This window comes from Engraulis encrasicolus, chromosome 19, assembly GCF_034702125.1.
Source record: "Engraulis encrasicolus isolate BLACKSEA-1 chromosome 19, IST_EnEncr_1.0, whole genome shotgun sequence".
Taxonomy (NCBI): Eukaryota; Metazoa; Chordata; class Actinopteri; order Clupeiformes; family Engraulidae; genus Engraulis; species Engraulis encrasicolus.
Genome location: NC_085875.1, coordinates 19006817 through 19031742, shown reverse-complemented (window position 1 = coordinate 19031742; position 24926 = coordinate 19006817). Strand labels below are relative to the sequence as shown.

Below are 24926 nucleotides of genomic sequence, written 5' to 3'. Positions count from 1 at the left end.
TGTGCTAAATTTACAAAGAGCTATGGGCTAAAGTATTAATTCAGCAGCCACTTAGCCTATTTCCCAAAGAGAACATTTTATGGATGTTATAATAAACGGCATTCCGCGTGGAGCAGAACCGTTTCACCAGGAACTTTTCATGACCGAAGTTTCAACAGTTGTAACTTTCTTACCTGCAAATGGAAAACGTTGCCTAATCTGCGTTACTCCTCTTCTTCAAGTCTTCTTTTTTCCACCCTCCTAGGTTGAACAATCCAATTATAATTCCATTAAAAGATCTGGGTCACGGCCGTGGATCCGTACAGTGGTGGGAGTAAGGTGAGGAGGGTACGGGACAGGGACTGGAACATGGAGGGTCGCCGCACACAACGGTCATTCCCATCAGCCGGCGTTCGTTCGACCCACCCAAAGTGTTAAAAATAAAATGCTCTCAGAGAGCGCCGAGCCTCACTGCGCAGGGGACGCACATTCCTGACGAGTGCCAGTGACTTTAAATGGCAGGCGCCCCTGCGCACCCCCTCAGATACATGCTCAACCACAGTTGTGGGCACTGCGACCTCCCCCCGCCCCACTCAGAAATGTCACCTTTCTCTCTGTCGCTGTCACTACGCTCAGCAAATGTCCAATCAGACTGGGGGCATGGCTCAAACACATTTCAAAGAAAATGCCCTTCGACTTTTTTTAATTCATAAAACGTCCTCCTATAATGACAGTAGGCCTATGCCATGCCACTAAACTATTAGTTTAAAACACATTTTAAATTCAATGACTGCACCCAGGGGTGATAGTGAAAAAAAATCCTGAGCCTGAACTTTTTTCCTGGTCGGGGAGGGGGGGCCGGGGGACGACGGGACATACTGCATATGAGACGTAATGTAGGCCTTATTATTATTCAAACACATTATTCAAACATTTAAGATAATGTTTTCATTTTTGCATTATTTCTATAGTGTTATTCACGAAAACACAGATCATTTCCCTGTTGGTAGGCTACAGCACTTGGCTGAAAGAAACTGACCACCACGTTCAATTCTAGCTGTAAAAAACGAATACCAACGTATGCAGTTAGAAATGCATTCTAGGCTTGTGATGTTGCACTAAAGTTATTGAGGTGGGTATTGAACCAATGCAACATTTCAACACCAGAATGCATTTTCTGAAAACATGGTGCATATTTTACCACATTGAATTAACTGAAAGCTACATATGTAGCAGCCATACCAAGACAGGTCAGTAGGAGGCAATACTACTCCAAAGTACAGTAACTACACTCTGTCCAAAATAGAGGAGGTGAGATTACCAATTAATTGAGCAATACTTTTAAATGACATGACATTTGCTGCAAGCTGATAAGTTTCATTTTCATTGGGACATTGCTCATATAACTTGTATAGGCTACTGGACATACGTTTAGATAGCCTACTCGTGGCCCCATGGTCTACCTATAACCACAGATTGTTTAAGGGCTGTGCTATAACCCCTGCCTTTCCGTTGTAGGGAAACGCCCTTTAATTACCGGTACATGATATTTAGGGCACAAGCGCATGATTGGCTACATGCAGGCCCACGTTCACATCGCATATTTCGACTCCACGGATGACAGAACCAGTGGTTATTACGAACAGGACAGTATATATAGCCTGTGTGACTACTGCGCGACTTTCGCATTGGGTTGTAGTCAATTAAAATACATGAAAATCACGCGCGTGTACACACGCCCATTACAATGTACGAGTTGAAAAGATAACAGAAAGCAACAAAAACAAAGACAGTACCGAATTAAGCTACATGAAAATAGCACAGGGCGTGAAGATAAGATGAACATTCACTGCATGTCTAGGTGACACCGTGGTGGCCACATGAACGCAAGCCAAGTATTTGAAGTTCATGAGAGTCTGATATTGACAATTGCCCCCTGCCCGAGAGTAGGGATTAAGTAGCCCAGAGCGTGCAGACAATACAACCTGTGCATCGTGCGTGGAATAACTGGATTCGATTACGCAGAAGGGCTACGACAGGGAGCGCGCGAGAGAGAAAGGCTGTGTGAACCTGTGCGAGGCTGTTTGGGGGTTTTCACAGAGCGCGTTGGTTTAGTCAGCATAACTAATATAAACATCTCCCTGAAATCAGTTTGACACGTGGTTTGTCAGGAATGACGCAAAGCACCATCCCTCAATCAACAGAAGACCAAAATCCACAAACTCAGCTCACACTAGCCTACAAGGGGTGTAGGCTAACTAGGCTTGCCAAACATTAGCGATCCAAGCATTCCATTGTCATTTGGACATGTCGCAATGGTAGCCGCTATTCCAATGCAGACCACATTTACGCACTACACCTAGAAAAAAAGTATCATGACGGGCAAAGCAATAGCCTACCGTTTTGAGCATACAGACTTTTTTTGAAAGAACGTCCATCTCCATCAAAGTTTGTCAACATTGCGCAGATAAATTTAGCGCACATAAATGAGGAAAATAGACGAACCTATTTCAAACATATACTCTCACTGAGCCCGTTTATGCGCATCAATAAGCCGTTTATGGTCAGGTTTTTGGAGTAACCTGCGCAAGGCAAAATCATTCGGGCCCAAGCCAACATGCCACAGTGGGCAAATTAATAACTAAATGGCCTTACCTTCAAACGTTTTCATGATCACAGCATTTCACTAGTATTCCACTGACATCCACACGGTTCAACACACCCATCACAACTAGCAAGCCATGTGGATTTGTGCTAACAATAGTTGCTAATTTTTATCGGAATCCAAATGGTCTAGACTTGGCCTATAGTACTTTCTTCCGTTTCTTCAGTATAACGAGATGCCATTTTTGGATTTGCCTCCGTCGACAGTGAAAATATCTGAGAAGGGTAACCAGTAGGGGCCTAGAACTCTCTTTACTGTGCATACTGACAGCCAATCTACTTCTCCTTTCACTAGAACTAGAAGACTGCCGCCAGTGATGTGGTGAGTGACTCAAGAGCAAGACGTAACAAATTGATACATTTTTCAGTAAGATGTCGGGATGATACAATTATGGGCTGCTGCTCATTTGGGTTCCTTTCGCGTCTCTTACAACAGGCTGTTGCGCGCTCATTTATTTTCACCATACATTAATGAAGGCCTACGCGATAGTTTATTATTTTATTAATTTTGGGGAAATTATTATTTTATTTTTTTCTACAGCCACGCTACGCCGGATTTCCGGCGCGGCGCCGGACTGCTATCACCCCTGCTGCACCACACCTTGGTCAACAAAATGGTAAACTACATGTCTATGAGGTCAGACAGTACTGCACTAAATGAAGCAGACAGTAGGCCTACTGCACAAACAATTAAACAAAACACTGTTCTGGGCCTATCGAAATATTTTAAGGGGCATCATGTTGGTAAGAAACGGTATTAATAATCACATTCTACGAAAAACACTGTCCAGGGGATCGAAGGATATTTATTACAGGTAGGCCTAGGTGCCTTTGAGAATTTAGGAAATGTCCCACTGCTTCAAGGTTAATCTACTGCCTCCAAAAGCCTCCTCCAGCTAACTGACACCACAAGCCATACAGTATGTTGATTTTATGTGCAAATTTTCATTAAAAGTGGTTTGTCCATCAATAAAGAAGTGTAGATCTTTTTTGTTTGGTTTATATAAAGTCAGTGATAAAGAGCAACTCTATGTGTACCCTCCTGCATGGTGTAGAGACCCAACTTTTTCAGAGAAGGCATTCAGGCCTAAATGACAGACAGAGCAAGGTTAACTGGTGCCCACTGGTGCCCACTTAACTTAAAAAGTTGCAATCCAAACAAACAGAAATAAAGCAGACAGTTGAATATGTGGAAAAACTGTGTGTATTTAAGAAAATGATACACTTATGCACATAAATTAAAACATGTCATAGACGTATAAAAATATTCAGATACAGAAGAAATGCAACAAACATAAATGATAAATTACATATTTAAATGGTGCACATTCTTGTCAAATGCTACATTTTTTCAAGATAGATTATGGTTGTAGAATGATGTAACATCTATTCTAAAACTTAAAGGAGAACATTTCCTTTGTAAAGTTTCCCTGTCTAGTCTCACAGAAAACTGGTCCTTCATTTTGGGGTTCGATGTGGAATCAAGACAGTGTTCCAACAAAAACAAAGATTTAAAATCTTTGTAAACGATAAGACGTAGATATGATTTGACAAGATGTGCTGCCACTGGTCTACAGCTCGTTACAGTAAATTCATGTCAAATGGAATGACAAACTATGATAAGAGTTTACTGGTAACTTTCCACTGCTTTCCCATCGACTCTGAAGACTCTTAATGTACACATTCCAAATAAAAAATACTGAAGGCATTAATAATAGACAGACATAAATTAAGCTTATCAGAAGAACACAGGTTTACAAATAGACCTTTTAAGTATAATCATACATTTTAGTGCATATATGTCATTATTTTGATCCTTGAGAGTGGCTGCTATGATGTCAAAAATATTTTTAATGCTAAATGTCCACTCACTTGGCCTAGAAGATTGAGAAGGTAAACTACAGACAGTTGTTCATATAGGCTGGAATAAACATATACTTGCAATATGCACCAGAATTTACAGGTGAACCTGCCCATGCTACAGCACTTGATATTCCATTAACTTTTACATACTGTGAGAGGACGCCAATATCCTTCATGTAAATTCAAATAAAAAAATTCAAGTAAAAAAATTACTGATAGCAAAATAATAACCAAATATAATATTCTTTCCGCCACCCGTTTTGATTGCAACAACTCAGCTTATAAAGTACCAGGCATCCAATTCTGTTGGGCTACAAAAAATATATTGAAAAACAAAATATAAGACTTAATTCTTCATTGTATGATTTTTACATGTGTGTTAAAGATTCATGGATGATTCTGTAAAAAGTAAGGAGCACTTTGGAATTAAAAAAAAGTGCAAAAGAGAACATTTAGATTAAAATAAATGTCATAAACAACAAGAACTGATGCTAGCTCTTTGGCACAACGTGATTGAAATAGATTATACAAAACTCCAGTATAAAAACACTTCATTAAGAAACAAGAAGATAAGCTGATTCACATATATACATTTCAGTGCGAATATAGAGTGAAGTCAAAGAAACGCCACACATAATTTTACTAGTAAAAAAATAGAATGGTGCAAATTTCAGTGAGGACTTAAGTTAAGACCTCCGTAAGTGGAAGTGTTCACATGTATAACTGCAAGCTACTGACACAAAACACACAGTAGGTCTACTTCAGAGCTAAGCTAATGTACATGGTAGCATGCAGAAGCACTTGTTTCCTATTAGCTACAATGCTCTTGCAAGAGATAGCTGCTATTCTATACTGGTGTCCGTTTCAACCAAAAACCTATAGTCACTAACAACAATATCTACTTTGTTGGTCACAATGGAACCATTGCCAGCCAACAAAGTTGCTAAATAGCTAGCAACTGTGGTATTGGGAAACACACCCCAGCTCCATACTATATAGCCAGTGGTCATTGCGGTCTTGACAAGCCTAGCAACTTTGCTTTAGCTTGCAAACAGATGTAGTAACTACATATTCACAGGGAGAGAAATGCATCCAGCTCAGCGATGACGGAGGCCTGTTTTCGAGCAATAGCACCTAGTAATCTGTGAGGAAGGGCTGGGGGACCCAAGTCCACCTGTTGGAACAGGACATGAGAGGAAAAGATAGGAGTGAGAGTCAAAAAGGTAAATGTGGTAAACAAATATGGCAGACTAACTAAAAGCAGAGTCATTAGGCCTACAGTTAATTGTGTAAAGAGTCATTACATTATATCAAGAGTTGTTAAAAAGTTAAAATATGCTGATAACTTCGGCCGAGGAGTTAATATTTTTGCAGGTGTCTATCTGTCCGCTCGCTTGTTTGAAACCTCACATTCTGCGCTCTCTGAGTGCTTTTGTAGATATACTGTACAGTGTCTGTTCATGTGAGCTCTTGCGTACCTGCAGCATGTATATAACAGTGACGCAGTCTTGGCCGTGCTTGCGGCTGGGCTGCAAGATCCATGCACTGGGCAGCACTTCGGCCCGGACGGCATCCACACTGGGTCTCGGCAGAGACTCCTCATACACAGACTGCATAACCAGCACACACCGCCTCTCCTTCAGAAGGTAAAAAAAAACCCCATGGAAATCTGTTTAAGACTTGTGTATACTGTATATAGAAACAGAAATTATATATGTAGTGTAGGTGTGGTGTTTATGTCAGTATGGGAGTATATTTGGAGTCTGGACGTGTACAAACGATGAACATAGAATCAAGCTGACCTGTTTTGCCTCGACACTGATGCAGCAGAAATCTCGCGGTTGCTTCAGGTTGAAGGAAGAAGGGTTGCTCAGCATGTAAACTACAAAACAAATGCAGTTCACAATAAGTCTATGTAGGTCTACTACTCTGCAGTGAACCTAAAGAAAAACATGACTTACCGCATGCTTTGTTGACCTGAGTATTAGGATTTTATGATTGGCGAAATATCAACAACGCAAGCATCATAAACAATGCGGTTACAAAAGTACTAATGATATTTGGTGTTGTAAATTGTAGATTTTTGTTTAACCACCCAAGCTGCAGTACAGCAAACAGTATCAGTGTGGGTAGAAGCACTGTTGAGAGGTACCCGCTGGGACCGCTTCATTAACAAGATAAAATCTTGAAATACTGAAATGGCATGAAAGGGCAAACAATTCAGATGTTAACAAACTCCGCGACTGTACAACTGCTGCTTAACATTATATTATCTCGCCACCTTAGCAGAATGATAGGCATGGGCCATGGATTAATATTTTGAGGTACCTACCGAGCTGAGTGCTGTCATCCAGTGCTCGTGTCCAGCTGGAGCTGACAGAGGGGTTGTAGAGGTGGGCCTTTGAGTGGTCCCGCACCACCCCCCACAGGCTCTCCAAGGGCCTCTGCAGCTCCATGGCCCCCAGGAAGCCGTGCACGGTGGCCCTCGGCGCAGACTTGTGGAACACCTGCACCCCACGCTCTGTACCCTGATGCCTGCAAACACACATACGTACATGCACCCACCCACACGCACAGCCACACACACACACACACGCGCACGCACGCACACAAAGGCACAAACATTTGCATTTAGTCAGCAATGAGGCAGGTAAATTTAGTTGCTGCTGTTAGTTCTTTCTGAAGGTAATCTGCTCAGATCAGCGTTTATAAGCATACGCAAGTGTTCTGTCAAGATGCACAATATGCAGACCAGAGCCAAAAACAAAGAACATTGTGCTTGCACACTGCATCTTTTCAAAGCACACTCATGATCTAAAATCCAATAAAATATTAGTGTATATATAACAGATGCTCATGATGTACTTTCCACCAATAGGGCCATGCCAACTAGAGAACAAAAAGGTCCAACACAAACCTCCATCCAGCTGCGCTCTTCCCAGCCAAGAGGTTGCTCAACTGCCCAGCGCTGGCCAAACGGACCTGCAACAGCAACCAGCAGAGAAGCTTAGTTATTAAGATCATGGAAAATAGAATGCACTTTTTTTTTGCTAAGAGATTGTGGTCTGTTCTATTGTATATGGAGATATACATTTTAGTTAAGACGTGACTTCTGCTCAGAAGTCTGTAACTATCGCTACCCAACTGATTACTAATATTTTTTCAATTTAAATGCAAAGGATTGCAAAGACTGTTTAAAAATGAAAACTTTGAGCATGAAGCAGGGCTGGTAGTCTGGCACACAGGGCATTCCCCGGTGGGCCGACAGTTCTCAGGGGCAGATGCTGATGGATTTGTATTTATTTATTTAGAGACCGGCCCATAGTTTAGAGGAGGTCGTGCAAACATGCCTGGGCCTTTTGAACCCAGTTCAGCTGCTGATAAATATAGGAAGCACGGATCAATATGTCTTACTTCTGCCAGTGCGTGAGTGAGGGCACGAGAGGCGATGTCCTGGTAGGCGGTGGCCAGAGAAGAGGGGGAGCCAAAAGAGAGGGCTCGCGGACGGAGAGATGGAGGGGAGGAGGGGGAAGCCGAGGCAGAGGCTGAAGGAACGGCGGAGTCCCTTTCTGACCCCTGCTGCTGCTCCAGACGAATATCTAAAATGAGAAAAAAACAGGAAAAAAGACGAGAGGGAGAGAAGAAAAAGAAAAAAGCAAGGGGTCAGACAGGGACAAAAAAGCAAAAAAGAAAAGAGACAGAGAGTATAAAAAATAAAGAAAAAATTGGTGAGGTTATTGGATTTTCCACACGAGATAATAATTCCCGGCGGCAGATTTATAAACCAGATAGCAGTGTCCTGATGTCATGCAGTGACTTTATTAAACGACTTTTGTTTCCACAAACGACTTTTGTTTCCACAATCGCTCTGTGTGTCATTTCATGGTTCATGGCTCACCCTGGGCTGATGTCCATGTTCTCTGCAACTTCATATTATGGCATGCAGCGATAGGAGGACGGGCCACCACCTTGGACCCCGACTCTGATGCTCCAGCCACCTGAGCGAAACAAGCAGCAGTAAACATATTATTTATACTGCAAGGGCTGAATGGCAGATATGAAGTCGTCCAGTATGTTTAACTGCAATTTCAGCCACACAGATATCACAAAATACGGACGATCAATGATTCAGTACAAACATCTGAAGACACTGCAGGCAAGTCATGCAGTATAGTAGGCTAAAGGTACTGTCACAACAGACTATCATGGTTCACAAAGAACAACACAACAAACAATAATAGTGATCCACAAACAACAAAGCAAACAGACAATTTCAACTGGAGAGTAGCTTGTAACAGTGTCCTGATAGTTGGCGGACATGACTACATGTGAAATATTATCTGCAAAGACAAGTTTTCCAAACTGTACCTGCATGTCTCGGACAATGGCAGGGTTGCTGCTGTTGTATCCTGAAGTGGGGCTGGAGGCTAGACTGAGGCTGGAGCCGGTGCAGAGAGTGCTGTTGCTCACCCTGTTACGAAAGCGCAGGTCATCCTGGACAGGGGACACAGAAACATGGCACGCATTAAGGAAATTGATCAACAAAAAGTTTGATAGATGTACATTTTTTTCTTTTGTTTTTATTTTATTAAAAGGACTGTTTGAAAATCAGACCCAGTGAAATCAGACCCAGCTGGCCTGTTTATTGCACAGGAAGGCTTTCACTGGTCCATTACTTCCCCACTTAAGCAAACATCTTTCAAACTGTGATGGTAATCAACTGATACACAATACACCACATGTCTGTGACCCCAATTCAACACTTTGAATTATGATAATGAAAAACTCAAAGAGGTCAGTAAGTCTACACATTTGAACCCAAATGTGAAACTGAGAAAGAGCTTTTTTTACTACGCGCACACGCGCACACACGCACACACACACACACCTTTTATTTTTATTTTATTTCTTCTTCACCCTTCTTCTGCACACTTGTTTTGCACCGGCCATGCATTTCATTACAAGTGACACGAAAGTGTCTCTATGTACATGACAAATAAATATCCTTGAATCCTTGAATAGAGTCTGAAGCTTAAGGGAATCGACAAAAGAATAAACGTTTTCTCACCCTGACCACTTGAGACAGCGTTTGTTGCTGCAGCCGTCTCTTTTCCTGCTCCGTGCGTTCACGAAGCCGGTCCCGTGCTCGGGCGATTTCCGTTCTTGCCTCCTCACGAGCGCGGCTGTAGTCTCGCAACAGGATCTCGATCTCTGAAGGACACGGACGGCCTCTCCTCTGAGGCTCTGGAACTCTGGGAAAAGAAACGTTCACTATATTATTATTACTGCATACTGAAGCTAAATGACATTGTGAGACCTTGAGAATTGTGAGACTGTTAAAACTTGTGGAGAAGAAGTGCAGACATGAAAAATAATAAAATTACAAAATTAAGTGCTGAACTGATAAATCAACATCTCAGTCAATAACATGTCACTGGTAGTGATCAATCATACAGCTCCAGGCCACTTTATTAGAATAGCATGAAAAAGTTGATTTATTTCCATAATTCCATCAATAATGTTAAACTGTCATGGATTATAGATTCATGGCCCAGTTTTTTAACTATTCCAATCATTAAATTGTTTATTTTTACACATTTTGGTCTTCCAGCTAAAAAAAAACATGAATTGGGGAATTCGCATCATTAGAATATTGTAATAAAATCACAATTTTCTTCATTAAAATTTGTTTCACATCAGTGCACATCAAATCAGTTGAAATGTGGTACTTTCTACACAACATGCAATGTTCAATACTTGGTTAGGACTCTCTCTGTCTTAATATTATTAATAATAACGGCCATGATGCGTTTAACATTGAAGTCAATGGCAGAAACAGTGCATGGGAGTAATGGAAGGCCAGATATCCTTGATGCTTTGCCGTCAGCTGTTTTTGTATAGCTGACCTGGTGTCCCACACTTCACTCTTCAATATACCCTGTAGATTTCCATGCCACGTTTTGTCGCTAACTTACCGGTTTAATTCTAAATCACCAGAAATGAAACCCCATTGAAAATGAATGGGGTTTTATTTCTGTTGAGTTAGAATTAAACTGGTGAGTTAACACCAAAACGTAGCATGGGTATCTACGGGTATATTGAAGAGTGAAGTGTGGGACACCAGGTCAACAAACAAGAACAGCTGACGGCAAAGCATCAAGGATATCTGGCTTTCATTACTCCCATGCACTGTTTCTGCCATTGACTTCAATGTTAAACGCATCATGGCCGTTATTAAGACAGAGAGAGTCCTAACCAAGTATTGAACATTGCATGTTATGTAGAAAGTACCAAATTTCAACTGATTTGATGTGCACTGATGTGAAACGAATTTTGATGAAGAAAATTGTGATTTTATTACAACATTCTAATAATGCGAATTTCCCAATTCATGGGTTTTTTGAGCTGGAAGGCCAAATTATGTAAAAAGAAAAACTTGAATGATTGGAATAGTTAAACAACTGGGCCATGCATCTACAATCCATGACAGTTTAACATTATTGATGGAATTATGGAAATAAATCAACTTTTTCATGCTATTCTAATAAAGTGGCCTGGAGCTGTATTTATTGATCCAGGGAGATAATAAGCTTTATAGGCTCCTCACCTGCTAGTGTCAACCACTTCTTGCCGCAGGTGTTGAAGATGTTCCCGCCTGCCTGAAGGGGTGTGATTGGCCTTAGGGGAGGAGTTGAGGTCATGAGCGACAAGGCTGCCATGTTTGCTGGGGCTGAGGCTACGAGCACGACGGCAGGTCTGAAGACGAGCTTCTCTCTCCTCTCTCAACCCTTCGATACTCCTCCTATGCCTTCAAGGAAACAACACAAGAAAGGCTTTAGATAATCACAAGTACTTCAAACCTATACTACTTAATGAAAAGCAATATGGTTTTATTCTACATCAAATGAATGACACACAATTCTCACAATATCTGCAATTACAAATTCAATAATGAAAGAAAACGTACCTGTTATACAAGCACTGCTTGGTAATTGGAGGTGATTGCTCTGTTGGGGACTTCAGTGCCTTCAGCAAGGCGTCTGTCTCTCCTTGCCCGTAATGCAACTTCGCCTCTGCCATTTCCACGGTCAGCTGGTGAGGGTTCATCTCCAAGTGCACACTGGCCATCACTTTCTCTCTCTCTTTACGCAGTCTCTCTATCTCACTCATCCTGCCATCTTTCTGCACAACTGAGTGGGTGTTAAAACTGGAGTTCAGGCTCTCAGACTGTAGGATGTTCTGCACAGAGCTGCTTTTGTCGCGAGTACTCCTGGTGACTTGCGATCGTCCATGTTGACTTAGTCCTGACCAGTTGTTGAATTTGTTGTGCAGTGGTAAGTCTTCGGGGACCATTTGCTCATTTGGTGGAGGATGGGTTTCTTTGAGGGGATTGATGCTAACCAAAACATCAGTGTTGCACTCACTTGGAGCAACTGACATGAGGTCATCATCCTGATGTTCCAGAGTTGGGTGTCTACCGGGTACCTCAAAAGACTGGTTGAATTCAGCTTCCTGATCTTCTGGGTTTCTGTGTGGTTTTGTAATGTATTGATGGCCTAGCAACGGTTGTTCATCAAAGGATGAAAAAAGCTCCATCTGATGTCTCAGTTGTTGTTTGTAGAGGTCAGGCTGCTGGTATGAAAAGTTGTGGTGCGAGGGAGAAGGCACCCATTTTACACTTAGCGGACAGACATTTCCTTGCAAAGGAGTCTGACTATTTCCCTTTAAAGTAGCATTTCTATGATGAATGTTTCCAACATTATGTGCTTTGCCTTGAGCTGAGTTGACTAAGAATCCATGCGAAACATCTGAAGTAGAATTGCTAAGGTCACTGATATGTCCAGTAGAGATGGTTCCAATTGATATATCTGAGGAGCTAAATGTCTTCCTTAGTTCATAGGTCTGAAGTTCTCCAGGGGTGCACTTTATGGAGGTAGCCTGAGAGTATTCAGTCCTTGGATAACTGATTTTGCTGGTGTAACTCTGTGATTCAATATGGCAGTGTCTTTCAGCTGTGTCATAACGTGGCGTAGATGATCTTTTGAAATGTTGGTCTTTTCGCCCTGCTACACCAGCTTCGACTGTGAGAATAGGGGATGAGGCCCGGTCAGTGAAGCTAACTTGCTTGCCAGAAGAAGGCTTAGTCGTTCTCCTCTGTGTTTGAGTTTCTGGAACATCAATGTCTGAGAAACATCTGTTGACTTGTGATGATGCAGAGCCTGAGGGGGAGGGTTTGTCAAAGAGAAGGCCTTTGGGGAAAATGGGAGAAAGATCAGGGGTTATGTGGCTGTCGCTTGGCAACACTGTCTCCAAAGAGGGAACTTTCATAGGGGTGACTTTAGATTGTGATCGGACAGCAGATTGACACCTGTTCTCTCGTAGGTCAGGCATGCTCTTGATATAGTCAGAAAGCCTTCTACTTTTTCCTGTGTCAAACAATGAAAGGGTAATATCGTCACCCTCGGATGCACTGAGTGAGTTTGGACCAATGACTTTTACGATAACATTTACCTCATGGGCTCTGGGACTCAGGTCTGGAGTTGTAGTTGTATGTGCCTTTGAAGGGTCTTCCACTTGTCTCTCCACTGCTTCAGTTTGTATTCCAACATCCAGCACTGTTTGTGTCGACCCATCCTTCATATTGGTTTGCCTTACAGATCTTTTGGACACTCTACTCATCCGTGTATGCTCCTGTCTTTGTGTGGCCCCACTCCTCATACATTCAATATTACCTAGAAGGTCTGACGTGTTGTGTATAAGCTGAGACAGGTGAGCAGACATGTCCTGAAGACTGGTCCAAGTGGCAGGAACTTTCGGTTTCAGGGAAGTGTCAACCTGACTGTTGCTCCTGTGATGACACCTCCTTCTCTTGAGGTGTCCACCTGGAGTTATAGTCTGTGTGCTGTGGTCGCACATGCTGAACCCCTCATGTTCATGGGAATGGGAATCTTGCTGCGAGGGATACACCAACATTATTTCATCCACTGGACCAGAGCTGTTCCCCAGATCGACAGAGGCACTGCTGTCAGCAGAGCCACAAGACACAGCAGTCATGTTTCCCCCATCTGCATCTAAAGAGGAGTGGTGACACGTCATGCGGTGAGACTTGGCGCCAACACGCTCTTTAAAATCCTCCACACTGCTAAGGGTGCTAGAGAGTCCCTTGCTGTTTGCATAAGTGCTGAGGTGGGAGGTGAATGGGGAGTTCTCCACATTGAGACCATTATCCATGCTAGAACATCTAGTGATCTGTTTGTCTGGACAGTTGAGAAGTGGGTACTTGCTTGCTATTTCCGCCGCGCTTCCAAACACTTGGTTTTTGTATGTTGGTTTACTGGACTCTGTATCTTGCCATGGGTGAATGAATGGGTTGATATCAACAGATGCAAAGTGCAAAACGGAGTCTGCTTGTTTAAGAGTGGTGTTCTCCATTGAGGTTTCCATTTTTTGTTTAGAAACATTTGAAATTGGCTTTAAATGATTACTGTCTGTGGCTTTACATAGATTCTCACTTAGTGCCGCAACATGGTTCGATTTTGCTGGTCTCCCACTGACATGTGGTGTCTCTGTGGGTTCGTTCTTTTGCATGGGGACACAGGGTCGCACATAACTTTGTGGTGACAGAACAGGAGTACAAGAGGACTTAGGGTCTGGAGACTGCAAAACATATTGGTCTTTCACTTTCCCCTCAACTGTAATTTGACTTCTACTCAAGGGCGTTTTTGAATTTTGACTATCAGCATGAATTTCACATGGGCTTGCTCTGCTGTGTTTAGGTTCTTGTTGTCTGCCATATGCCTGAGCTTCAGATTTAGTCCTGGTAGACAATCTTTGTTGACGGATCTTAACAAGAATATTTTCCTCAGATGAAGTGTCCAGTACTGACTCACTCGATGTACTTGGAACAGTCATGGCTTGAGTTCTTCTAAACCTTTTTGTTTTCACTTTCCTACTATCGGCCACTCTGCTGCCTTTACCATCTTTAGTTTTTGCATGACCTTTGGAATCTGAATATTCACTCATCTGAGAATTATCCATTGAGTCAGTGTCTTCAGAACTTTTTGACAGTTGGCAATTTGTTGTCCTTGGTTTGGATAGCTCAATCAAGACCTCAGATTTGACCCTCATATTTGAGGTGATCTCTTGTAAATGGATCAGTTGCTCAGGTAATGGGACAGGTAGCTGTTGTTTTCCTTTTGCCATTTTATCGCATCCATCAGCTACATATTTACTATGACTTGGAACCTCCAATTCAATTCTGTTAGTATACTTGGGTCCTGTGTCACTTAATGGCTTAGTCTTTGTTTGGGAGGCAGTTGGCACATCCACAGCTACATGTTTGAAATGTTTTTGCTCAGAGTCTGTGAATGATTGGGGAGCAACATTGGAGTATTGAGGTTTATGGCATGCACGTTGAGACAAAGCAGTGGCACTGTATTTCCCTCTCTCAGTCCCCTGAAGACAATCTTGCCCTAGCTGTTTTCCTTCAGCATTCAGTATCATGCTACTTGAATCATTTGATGGTATTTTGTCAGTAGGATATTGCTGGATGCTAGCACGAGCTTGAACGACCTCTTTAGATTTCAGTGAGTTTCCAACAGACACTTTAGAACACGTTTGAACTGTCCTCTGCTGTGGGATATTCATTGTCATGTGGGAACTAAATGTATTCTGACTATTATTCAGATCAAGGTGTTCAGTAGACTCAGAGGAATTGTGTGACTGCCTTGATTGTGTATCTTGGCACTGAAGTGTGAATTCAGCTTGAGATGGAAATATTTTTGTTTGTTTGACAGGAGGTTCTTGCAAACAGTTTTCACTTCTTGTCGGATCATTCAACTGAGAAACCAGTGTGCCCTGCCCACTTTGGCATACAGGATGATGTTCAGTGGCAACAAATGTTCTTGCACTCAATCCATCTTCATCTGTTGATGTGTTCTTCAGTGCAGAATATTCACTTGCTTTGCTTAGATCAACAGTCCTAGCACCATGGATTTCATCTACAAAAATTGAAGATTCATCCAAATGTGGGAACTGCCCATATGCCAGCTCACAACGGCCCTTTTCTCCAGCTCCAGAAAACAACACTGGCACTGATATGTTACTGATGTCATTTTCAGAAGCACTCATAACATCTTTTGCAAACTGTCTTTTAAGGCATGTTGTAGATAAAGATCGAACTGCAGTCTCAACAGAATGGGACACGCTGCTTTCCGATCCTCTGAGTAATCCAGTCATAACAAAGGCCTTGTGTTTCTCCATGCCATCTACATTATGTGATTCTGTGTGCTGCATCGAGCCAACAGTACTGAGAGCCCTTCCCCCCTCACTGGCACTAAAAACACATGCATCTGACTGAACCCCTTTTCCATGTTCTTTGAATGCTCCGGGTATTATTTCTCGTTTCGACTTACTGCCCATTTGCAATTCCCTTGGGATATCCTGTTGTGGCAGTACAGAAGAGCCTTTGTTTAAACTTTCCTCATTTGTGTGCCCTGCAGTGCTCCTTGGGTTTTTCGTGTCCATGCTTTCACTGACCCCTGTGGTCCTACAACCTGTTTGGTCCTTACGAATTGGACTTGATCTGAGGTCGTGCTGTTGGCTTAGACTTGATGTGTCTTTTTTAGGGCTGTTTTCATCTGACTTCAGTGGTACAGTTTGCGAGGGTGAAGGATAAGATACACTGCATCTTTGAGCTTTCTCATTTTGAATTGAAATCTTAGCATCACTGTTAACAACAAATGACAGGCTCTCCAATTCATCTTTGTCAATGGACATTTCTAGATGTTTCTGCACCACTTCAGATATTTTTTGACTAATGACATCAGCATTTTTTGTGCCACATCTGCCTAATTTAGGGTCTGTAATTTTCACTGTATTCTCAATGTTCTTTTCCGCAACACTTTGCTCTGAAACACATTTCTCTTCTGAAAGAATGCAGGGCATGCTTGTCACTAGATGCTCATCTTTACACGTGAAAGATTCGTTCAGTTGATTGTTGTAATTGTCTTTGTTGTCTTTTTCAGTTCGGTGAGAAGTTGGACATATCGATTTTGGGGGTGAAGAATGTGATCTCTTGGGGAATTTCAATGAGCTTGAAAGTGCATCTTGGCTATCTTTATTTCTTTTTCGTGACTTTCTGCACATTACACTCTGAGATTCGAGCTCTTGATTGTGACTGGCTTCTGTCGTAGTGTAACAAGAAACATACCCCAAACTATCAAGCACATCTTTTGATTGGCGTGTGTTTCTGTGTGGCAGCAAATCTTTGGTATACACAGGAATGTCTGCGCTGGCAATTTTGCAGTGGCCCTCAACAGAATGATCAATGCCGTTATTGGCGTTCTCCCCAACACTCCTTTCCAATGACCTGATAACATCCACTTTGGTACCATGACTAATTTGGGCTTCTTTCGGTACATCAAGCCCCTTTTCCTCTAATGCAGGAACAATTCCAGATACTGTGGAACTGAGATAAGGACTGGAATTTTCAAGGCACTTCTCATATTTTCCTTTTAAAGTGCTTGTTAAGGTCAAATCTGGGCCAGGCTTGCTTAATAGGTGAGAACTGACAGTATTCACCCTTTCGTTTGGATCATTGGTTCCAGCCAAGCCAGAAGGTGTGTACACTTGCTGAGTTTTATCTTGGCATTGTGGTACGAGTTCAGTCTGGCATGGTAATATTTTTGTTTGTTTGACAGGAGGCTCCTGTTTACTTATTTGAGTTACTCGATCAGTCAACTGAGGAACAACTGTGCTCTGCCCACTTTGGCACACAGAATGATGTTCAGTGGCAACACATGGATGATGTACAGGGTTCACATCTGCGCTTATACCACAATCATTTTCATTTGTTGACGCCTTCTCTAATTCAGAGTATTCACTTTCTTTGCTTGGTTCAATAGTCTGATAAATTTCTTCCACCAAGTTTGAAGACGCATTTACATATTTGCCTTGTCCATACAGATGTTCGAAACATCCATTTTCCTCAACTGCAGGATAAAGCAATGGTATTGACACGTTACTCACTTGATATTCCGAGTTAATTGCTGGAACTGGGGCAGCTGCTGATACTGTCGATTTTAGATAAGGAGTAGAACTGAGAAGAAACTGATCATCTTTTCTTTCTAAAGTGCTTTTTGAGTCAATGACTGTCTTACTACATTCACTATTACGTGAATGGAGAGTCAGATTACTAATGTTAGTAGAGCTGACATCAAGTCTGTCCTTTACGTCTGGAGAATATGTCCTATTAGTTTGGCTCGATTCTGTAAGTTTTTGATCTTTGATGTTTTCTGCCAGAAGGCCATGTGTTCCCTCATCACTGTCTTGAGGGTTTACGAATAAATTAGCACAATATTGTGTAACCAACTGCTTTGAATCCAACACATCACCAGTAACTGCATTTGGAGTAAGATTTTGAGAGAATTGTGATTGTTTAGACATGTTCTCACTGCCAGGAGTCAGATTGTTAATGTTGGAAGACTTGGGATTGAGGCTGTCCTTCACTTCTGTGGAATATGTCCTATTAGTTTGGATAGATTCAGTAGCTTTTAGACTTGTGACGTTTTCTGCCACTTGAGCAAACTTTTTCTCATCACTGCCTTGGGGGTTTATGTGTAAATCAGCTTCTTGACATTGTTGAACCAAGTGCTTTGCATCCAGCAGATGAGAGTTCACTGACATTTGAGTTAGATCTGGGAACTGTGATTGTTCAGACATGCTCTGACTGTCAGGAGCCAGGTAACTAATGTTAGACTTGAAACCAAGTCTGTCCTTTATCTCCGTGGAATATGTCCAATTAGTTTGGTTAGATTCAGTAACTTTCTGACTTTTAATGTTTTCTCCCACATGGCCACATGTTTCCCCAACACCTTGATGGTTTATGAGTACATTTTCTCCTTGACTTTGTGGAACCAACTGCTTTGAATCCAACACACCAGCAGTCACTGAATTTAGTATTAGATCTGAGAATTGTGATTGTTCAGACTCATGAGTCAGATGACTACTGTCAGAAGACTTGAAATCAAGCCTGTCCGTTACCTCTGTGGAATATGTCTTCTTAGTGTGAATAGATTCCGTAGCTATTTCATCTGTGATGTTTTCTGCCACATGTCCAAGTGTTTCCCCATCACTGCCTTGGGGGTTTGTGTGTAAATTAGCTCCTTGACATTGTGGAACCAAGTGCTTTGAATCCAACACATCAGCAGTCACTGACATCTGACTTAGATCTGAGAATTGTGATTGTTCAGACATGTTCTCACTGCCAGGAGTCAGATTGTTAATGTTCGAAGACTTGGCATTGAGGCTGTCCTTCACTTCAGTGGAACACATTCTATCAGATTGGATAGATTCTGTAGTTTTATGACTTTTGATGTTTTCTGTCGCTTGAGCAAGTTTTTTCCCATCACTGCCTTGGGGATTTATGTGCAAATTAGCTCCTTGACATTGTGGAACCAAGTGCTTTGCATCCAGCAGATCAGAGTTCACTGACATCTCACTGCCATGAGTCAGACAACCAATGTTCGAGGACTTAAAATCTAGACTCTCCTTTACCTCTGGGGAATCTGTCCTATTAGTGTGGATTAAATCTGTAGCTGTTTTACCTAGTGGAATTAACTGATTTGAGTCCAACACATCAGCTATTGCTGAGTTTGGACTGAGATGCAAGAATTGTGATTGTGCTGTGGCAGACATGTTCTCACTGCCATGGGTATTATTGTTTGACACATGGACTGGACTTGGCTTAGTTTTGTTAGAACTGATAATCTCAACATGGCTACTATGTGCATCAGCTGCATGTGAGTCTATGAGTTGTTTATTCACAAGGGCCTGTGTTCTGTCCTGCTTAGATTCCTCAACATCCTGGGAGTTCACCTGCTCGCCATCAGTCTCGCTGAGCATCTCCACATTCGTCAGAGTCAATGTGTTTCCTGAGCTGAGCACAACTTCTGATGATCTTAAAAAGTGACTTTGTGGGTCCTCCTCACTACTTTTGTCAGATTCCCAGCACTTCTCTACCTGCAGTGTGGTGTTCTCACCATCTGTGGATTCAGCAGATAATGAACTGTGGCAGTCAGAGCCACTGATGTGGTCAGACAGGTCCTGAAAGCTAAGGCTTAAACTCCTTTCGCTTTCGTTCAGTCGGTCATGGGAAGCCTTGTGGCCTGAGGTGGGCCTAGGCATCCTTGGACTATCTGCAGCATCCATGGAGGACCAGGCGTCTGTTAAAGCTAACAAACTCTCAGGCTCCCTGACACTACAATTGCTGAGGGAGCGAGGGGTGCTTGTAGTAGTTAAGTGAGGGCTGGCTGGTTGTTCATTCATCTTTGATGGAGCTTGGTTGTCTTCATGGTCAGAGTCAACACAAAGGGGTTTATCACAGTTAGACTTGAACATTCCACCAGCACGGACTTTCATCTTTGGAGTTCCACCCAAGCTCCAGTAAGCCTCTGCAGGCATCTCATCTAACACTTCCATAACTGCCTCCATTTTATCTGGCACATGGCTATCCAAAGTGGTCTTCTCCTCTTGGTATGGCTGTGGGATTTGACTGCAGAGCAGAAGATTGTTGGGTGCCTGCATATGTTTCACAGCAGGTCTCACAGTTGCATGTTTTCCGCTGCCGGCCATGACCAGTGAGTCCTCGGACATTTGACTGTCCACACTCTCTGGCTCACTCTGCTCCTGATCGCCTTCCTCTTGCCTGAGCTGTTCCGCTAAGGCCGCAGCATATGCAGAGGACAACGAGTCAGTTGAGAACAGGCTATCACAGTCTGACATGTTTCCTTCCTCTTCCTGGAGGCTCTCAATCCATTGTGCCAGGTCTTGCTGTCCCCTTTCAGACCTTTTGGGTCGAGGCGAGAGGGCCTCGGCACTATGCCATCGCCTCTGTATGGGGTCTACTTCTGGAGAGGCTGTTACTGCGTGTTCGAGGTTGTCTAAAGACACTGTTGCCTTCAGGGGTGCTTTCCCTTGCTTTTCAGTTGTCTCACAATCTTCAATGCCTTTGCCTGACTTCCCAGAAGGTTTCCCTGATGTTTTGAAAGATTTTGCACTCCTTCCTGCTCGCAGGCCTAGTGGAGGCTTGCGGAAGACCTTTGCTAAGGCCGTTTTGATTCCAGTCCCCACCGAATGTGAGAAAACCTTTCGAATCTTCTCCAGTCCCTTATTGCTTCCATGCGAACCCTTTGAAGAGTTCTTTTGCTGACTACCCTTGCTGATTATGGGCAAATGTTTCTTGCAGGCCTTGCTGGAATTTTCATCTAGAGTTGTATCTTTACTCTGACTGTTAGATCTGCTCCTAGGCAATGACCCCCGTCTGGTTGTGCCAGTCTTGGTCCCTGAAGAGTTTCCATTACTGGCCTCAGTGGTATTCCTGTCCTTCAGAGGGGATTTTAGGTTTTCCGAAGACCTGGCTCTGCTCCTGCTTCTTCTGACATAACCCGACGGTAGTGTCTGTGAGCGCCCTCTCATGGGCTGGTCTGAGAGGCGGTCATCGGAGGAGTACTTTCTTGGCCCATAGCCAAACGACATGAACTCAGATGATCTGTGTCTCCTCAGGAATTGACTGGAAAAAGATATGAAAAGTTGCAAAATACATAAATGGCCATGTCATAAATAAATGTAATATACTGGTGTATTGTGCAATATTTAACTTCATACACTGTACATGGACAACTACTACACAATGGTAACTACTAAAATGATGAAATAAATGGAAAAAAGTTCATATTCACCTAAAAATGGGTGTGTGCTGGGGATAGAGACGTGACAGCAGATCTGCAGAAAAGGAATGCCGGCGCAGCAGGACAGGTCGCCCTCTTGAACTTGACTCCATCTCCAGAGACGACGGTCCCTCCTGTCCTGGGGGCACGCTGTTGACCAATCGCTGCAGCTCTTGCTTGGCCTCCAGCAGATGGCGCTTGCGTGCGATCCTCTGCAGCTGGTAGTGCAGCCGCTTGCGCCTCACGCGGTTCTCCACTCGGCCCAGGGCGTGATGTCGGAGAAGCTCCTCCTGCACCACCCGCTTGCAGTCGCCCAGCGCAGATGGAGGTCGGCAGTCCTCTTGACCTCCTTCTCCTGACCCCGAGTGCATTAGTGGAGGGGTCAACAAGTCCGTCTGCACCCCCAGCTCGTGGGTCACCTTCTGCTCTATGGCTGCTAGACGCTGTTTCTGCTTCAGGACCCACTGTTGAACTGTTAGTAAAAAGAACATTTGGAATCATCAGACATAACCTTTGGCATTATTGCTTGCTAGCAGTGGTTGCTCTATTGTTTGTTTATTACGTTTACATTTTCAGGATTGTTTTCCAAGTATATAGTATGTTGCCTACATAACCAAATATTGATTGTATTATGCAATAAACTCAGTGAAATCAATGGTAAATGAATGGAATGAATGAAACAAACAACGGTACATGAATGTATAGCTGGAATACTAGGTTGCAGTTTATGTTGTAGTGATTATGTTACTAATGTTGAACACTATGGTGGGCAGACAAACAATAATGAAGCAATGCTACTGGCAATCTGATCTGGTATGTTCTTTCCGCCTCTTCCTCCATGCTCAGTTTTCATTGTTACTACATTGTTGCTGTGGTCAACTGATGTTTACAAAAGGGGCCAAATTACAGTTTGTTCCCCTCCAGTCGTAAACCATAGCAATGGTAGAGCTCAACAAAGCACCTCAAAAGCCAAAATCAGTGCTAGCAAACATAACATAGGCTAAGCTACACCCAAAACATAACTTACAACAACAATTTACTGAGGGAGGGAAGGCATTGCTGACCTACTGTCAGTGGACTTTGGCAAAGGCCTAATACATAAACTCTCTGGTATCAACAGAGAAGATGCATGGCTTTTCCTATCGACAGAAAAAGTCTGTGCCCAGTCGGATGCAAAGCCTAAAAACCCCCCGTTGGAGCAATGCCAAACTGCAAGACTCAATTCATTCCGTAAAATGTGGCTCTATTTATACTAAATCCCATCCCCAAAGAAATCAATGATCATCAACGCTGTTGAGAATTTCTCCGAGTCTATTTGGCACATCAGTGGCATTGGCCTCACTAATACAGTAGCACAGCCTTCTCCAAATGTAAAGCTTATATGTCAGTGAGCTGGCTAGCCTTGAGAGACGCTGACGTATCACAGAGCCCACACAGCAGCACTGGGGTGCATTTCTGGAAAGCGTAGTTGTTAGCAGTTAGCAATTTTGGTAGTGTCCAATGGGAAATTGCATTGCAACCAACAAAGTAGCTAACATAGTTAGCAACTACGCTTTCCAGAAATGCACCCCTGTATTGTAGCCTACAGTAGTACTCACTCTCAGACTGCTGCTGATGGACCTTGGCCTGTTCCACCTTCAGGTCTTGCTCGGCTCTCCTCTGCTCCACCTGAATCTCCTCGTGCAGGAGCTCCACATAGCGCTGTTGCTCCTCCACCCGACGCCACGGCGGAGGAGGAGGTGGTGGAGAAGGAGGAGGAGGAGATGCGTCTCCCGAGCAACCGTCTCCCTCCACACTGCAGAGACGCCAGGAGAGAGAATACATAAACACACTTATCTGCACACAGTCGTATAAAGACACAGAGAGATATATGATCTAGGTGACCAGGGTGCGTAGCAACCTCTTGAAACAGACGAGAAAACAAAATACACAAGCTCAGAAACATGAGCCTTTAGAAAAGAGATGAGTGAATACATAGCCAATTTAACAGATAACATAACAATAACTGTAATAAGACACAGCAATATGTGCTGCAATATACCACACACATTTCATAGTTTAAAGGAAAATTAATTTGCTTTGCTGTGCGAATGTGTTCAACTCAAGCTAAAGGAAAAAAACATGTTCTCTTGATTCTGTTCCTAGAAAGATGGAAAACAGTCCAAGGGGGGAAAAAAGTAAAAAAACAAAAACTAAATGGAAAATATGATGTCATTAACTCACATTACTACAGCAACAGGCCAAATAATTCAGCCAAATAACATCCGCCTCGCGCCAGCAAGTTAGTCCAATAGAGGGAGAAGATTGGTATTTTTTTCCTTTTTTTCTCCTTGCTATGGGAAACCATTCGCTTCGCAGAACTAAAGAGTATGTGGAGCTCAACAAGTGTGTCAGCCACTGCACTCTGGGGTGGTGTGTGCCAGCCCTGCCTCTCATCTCGGACGTTACCAGGCAACTGCCCAGTCTGTTCAGTAAACAACCCTGCACTAGCGAGCACCAAGGGGGATGCATTATTGTTGGCCCAGTACTGCGTTCAGGACAACTCTTTCAAACTCAGAAAATACGGGCATAACAATGACAGTTTTGAAAAACATCACAACTGTTTATAAAGATGATAATCATGTCCTTCCATTTTTTACCAAAACTTTTAAAATCGATGGCTCTGATGGAGGTGACTTGTTTCTTTCCAAGCCAGATAATCCCAATAATATAGTCAAATAGTCAAGGAACGATAGGTCGGCCGTTAAGTAAATGCTCCGTTTCATGCTCTCGATTACTTCAATCTATGAAAAACAGCAGAGAGCCGTGCAAGAGAGGCCAGCTGGGGCCAGGGATGAGGTCATGTGTTTACCTCCTCCAATCGGCATCAGGAGTGCTGGACTCGCAGCATGGACCGCTGGTGTCCAGGGAACCCGAACTGGTCTGCAGAGGGAGAGGAAAAGAGCTTGGCTAAAAATGGCTGAGCTGACATCACCACAATCATAATCACAACCACCACTGCCATCATCTTTACGAACAGCAACAATAACACATCATAAAAGGAGTTCCATTCTACTTCATTTGCAAAGCCCAACCAGCTTGTGGATATCTGATTTTGTTCATTTAATCTTATAAAAACAAGTACAAAAACATCTATGGAAACAAAACATATTGAAGCCTAAAATGTGTTCAATGATGCAGAGTAGTCAGCTAGTCTTGCAGTACTAGAGGACAGCCACAAGGGGGCGTTTCATGCACAGCATTACAGTGGGTCATACTGTACTCACCCGCCTCCGCGCTCTCAGCAAGGCTGCCTCTGCAGGATGGTTAAACCTGAACTTGTACTGTCCCAGGGTTATCACTGCACCTGTGTGTGTGTGTGTGTGTGTGTGTGTGTGTGTGTGTGTGTGTGTGTGTGTGTGTGTGTGTGTGTGTGTGTGTGTGTGTGTGTGTGTGTGTGTGTGTGTGTGTGTGTGTGTGTGTGTGTGTGTGTGTGTGTGGGAGGGAGGGAGGAAGAGATAGAGAGACACAGTAGCAGGAGAGAAGGATGGAGGGAGAATATTTAAATGCCTATGCTGTTCCCAACACCAACACATTAGAGAAGTTTACAGTCTGCTGGATTACAGTCTTTTGACTTAGTAATATCTATATTCATTCAAATCTTATGACAAGCCCCCTGTTACAGTATAATTTTGCTATTACCAGAACGGTAAT

At 43.0% G+C, this 24926-nt stretch overlaps 2 protein-coding genes across 3 annotated transcripts in view; both read right to left on the bottom strand.

Moving 5' to 3' along the window:
- Positions 1–557, bottom strand: part of sptb (spectrin, beta, erythrocytic) — a 67310-nt gene extending 66753 nt beyond the window's left edge. The window contains exon 1 of the mRNA XM_063183754.1: positions 174–557. The gene's annotated coding sequence lies outside the window, so the exon portion shown is untranslated. The remainder of the gene's footprint in view (positions 1–173) is intronic.
- A 3294-nt stretch (positions 558–3851) lies between these two features.
- stard9 (StAR-related lipid transfer (START) domain containing 9) overlaps positions 3852–24926 on the bottom strand; it is a 70080-nt gene continuing 49005 nt past the window's right edge. For both annotated transcript variants that reach the window (XM_063183750.1, XM_063183752.1), the window contains 15 exons: positions 24500–24579; positions 24085–24155; positions 22832–23028; positions 21246–21705; positions 11474–21076; positions 11114–11314; positions 9575–9758; positions 8875–9000; positions 8405–8504; positions 7921–8105; positions 7424–7488; positions 6839–7041; positions 6309–6388; positions 5985–6143; positions 3852–5680 (listed from right to left, as the gene is read on the bottom strand). In XM_063183750.1, coding sequence (XP_063039820.1) covers positions 5579–5680; positions 5985–6143; positions 6309–6388; positions 6839–7041; positions 7424–7488; positions 7921–8105; positions 8405–8504; positions 8875–9000; positions 9575–9758; positions 11114–11314; positions 11474–21076; positions 21246–21705; positions 22832–23028; positions 24085–24155; positions 24500–24579 — 11816 coding nt within the window. In that variant the 3' untranslated portion in view covers positions 3852–5578. The remainder of the gene's footprint in view (positions 5681–5984; positions 6144–6308; positions 6389–6838; positions 7042–7423; positions 7489–7920; positions 8106–8404; positions 8505–8874; positions 9001–9574; positions 9759–11113; positions 11315–11473; positions 21077–21245; positions 21706–22831; positions 23029–24084; positions 24156–24499; positions 24580–24926) is intronic.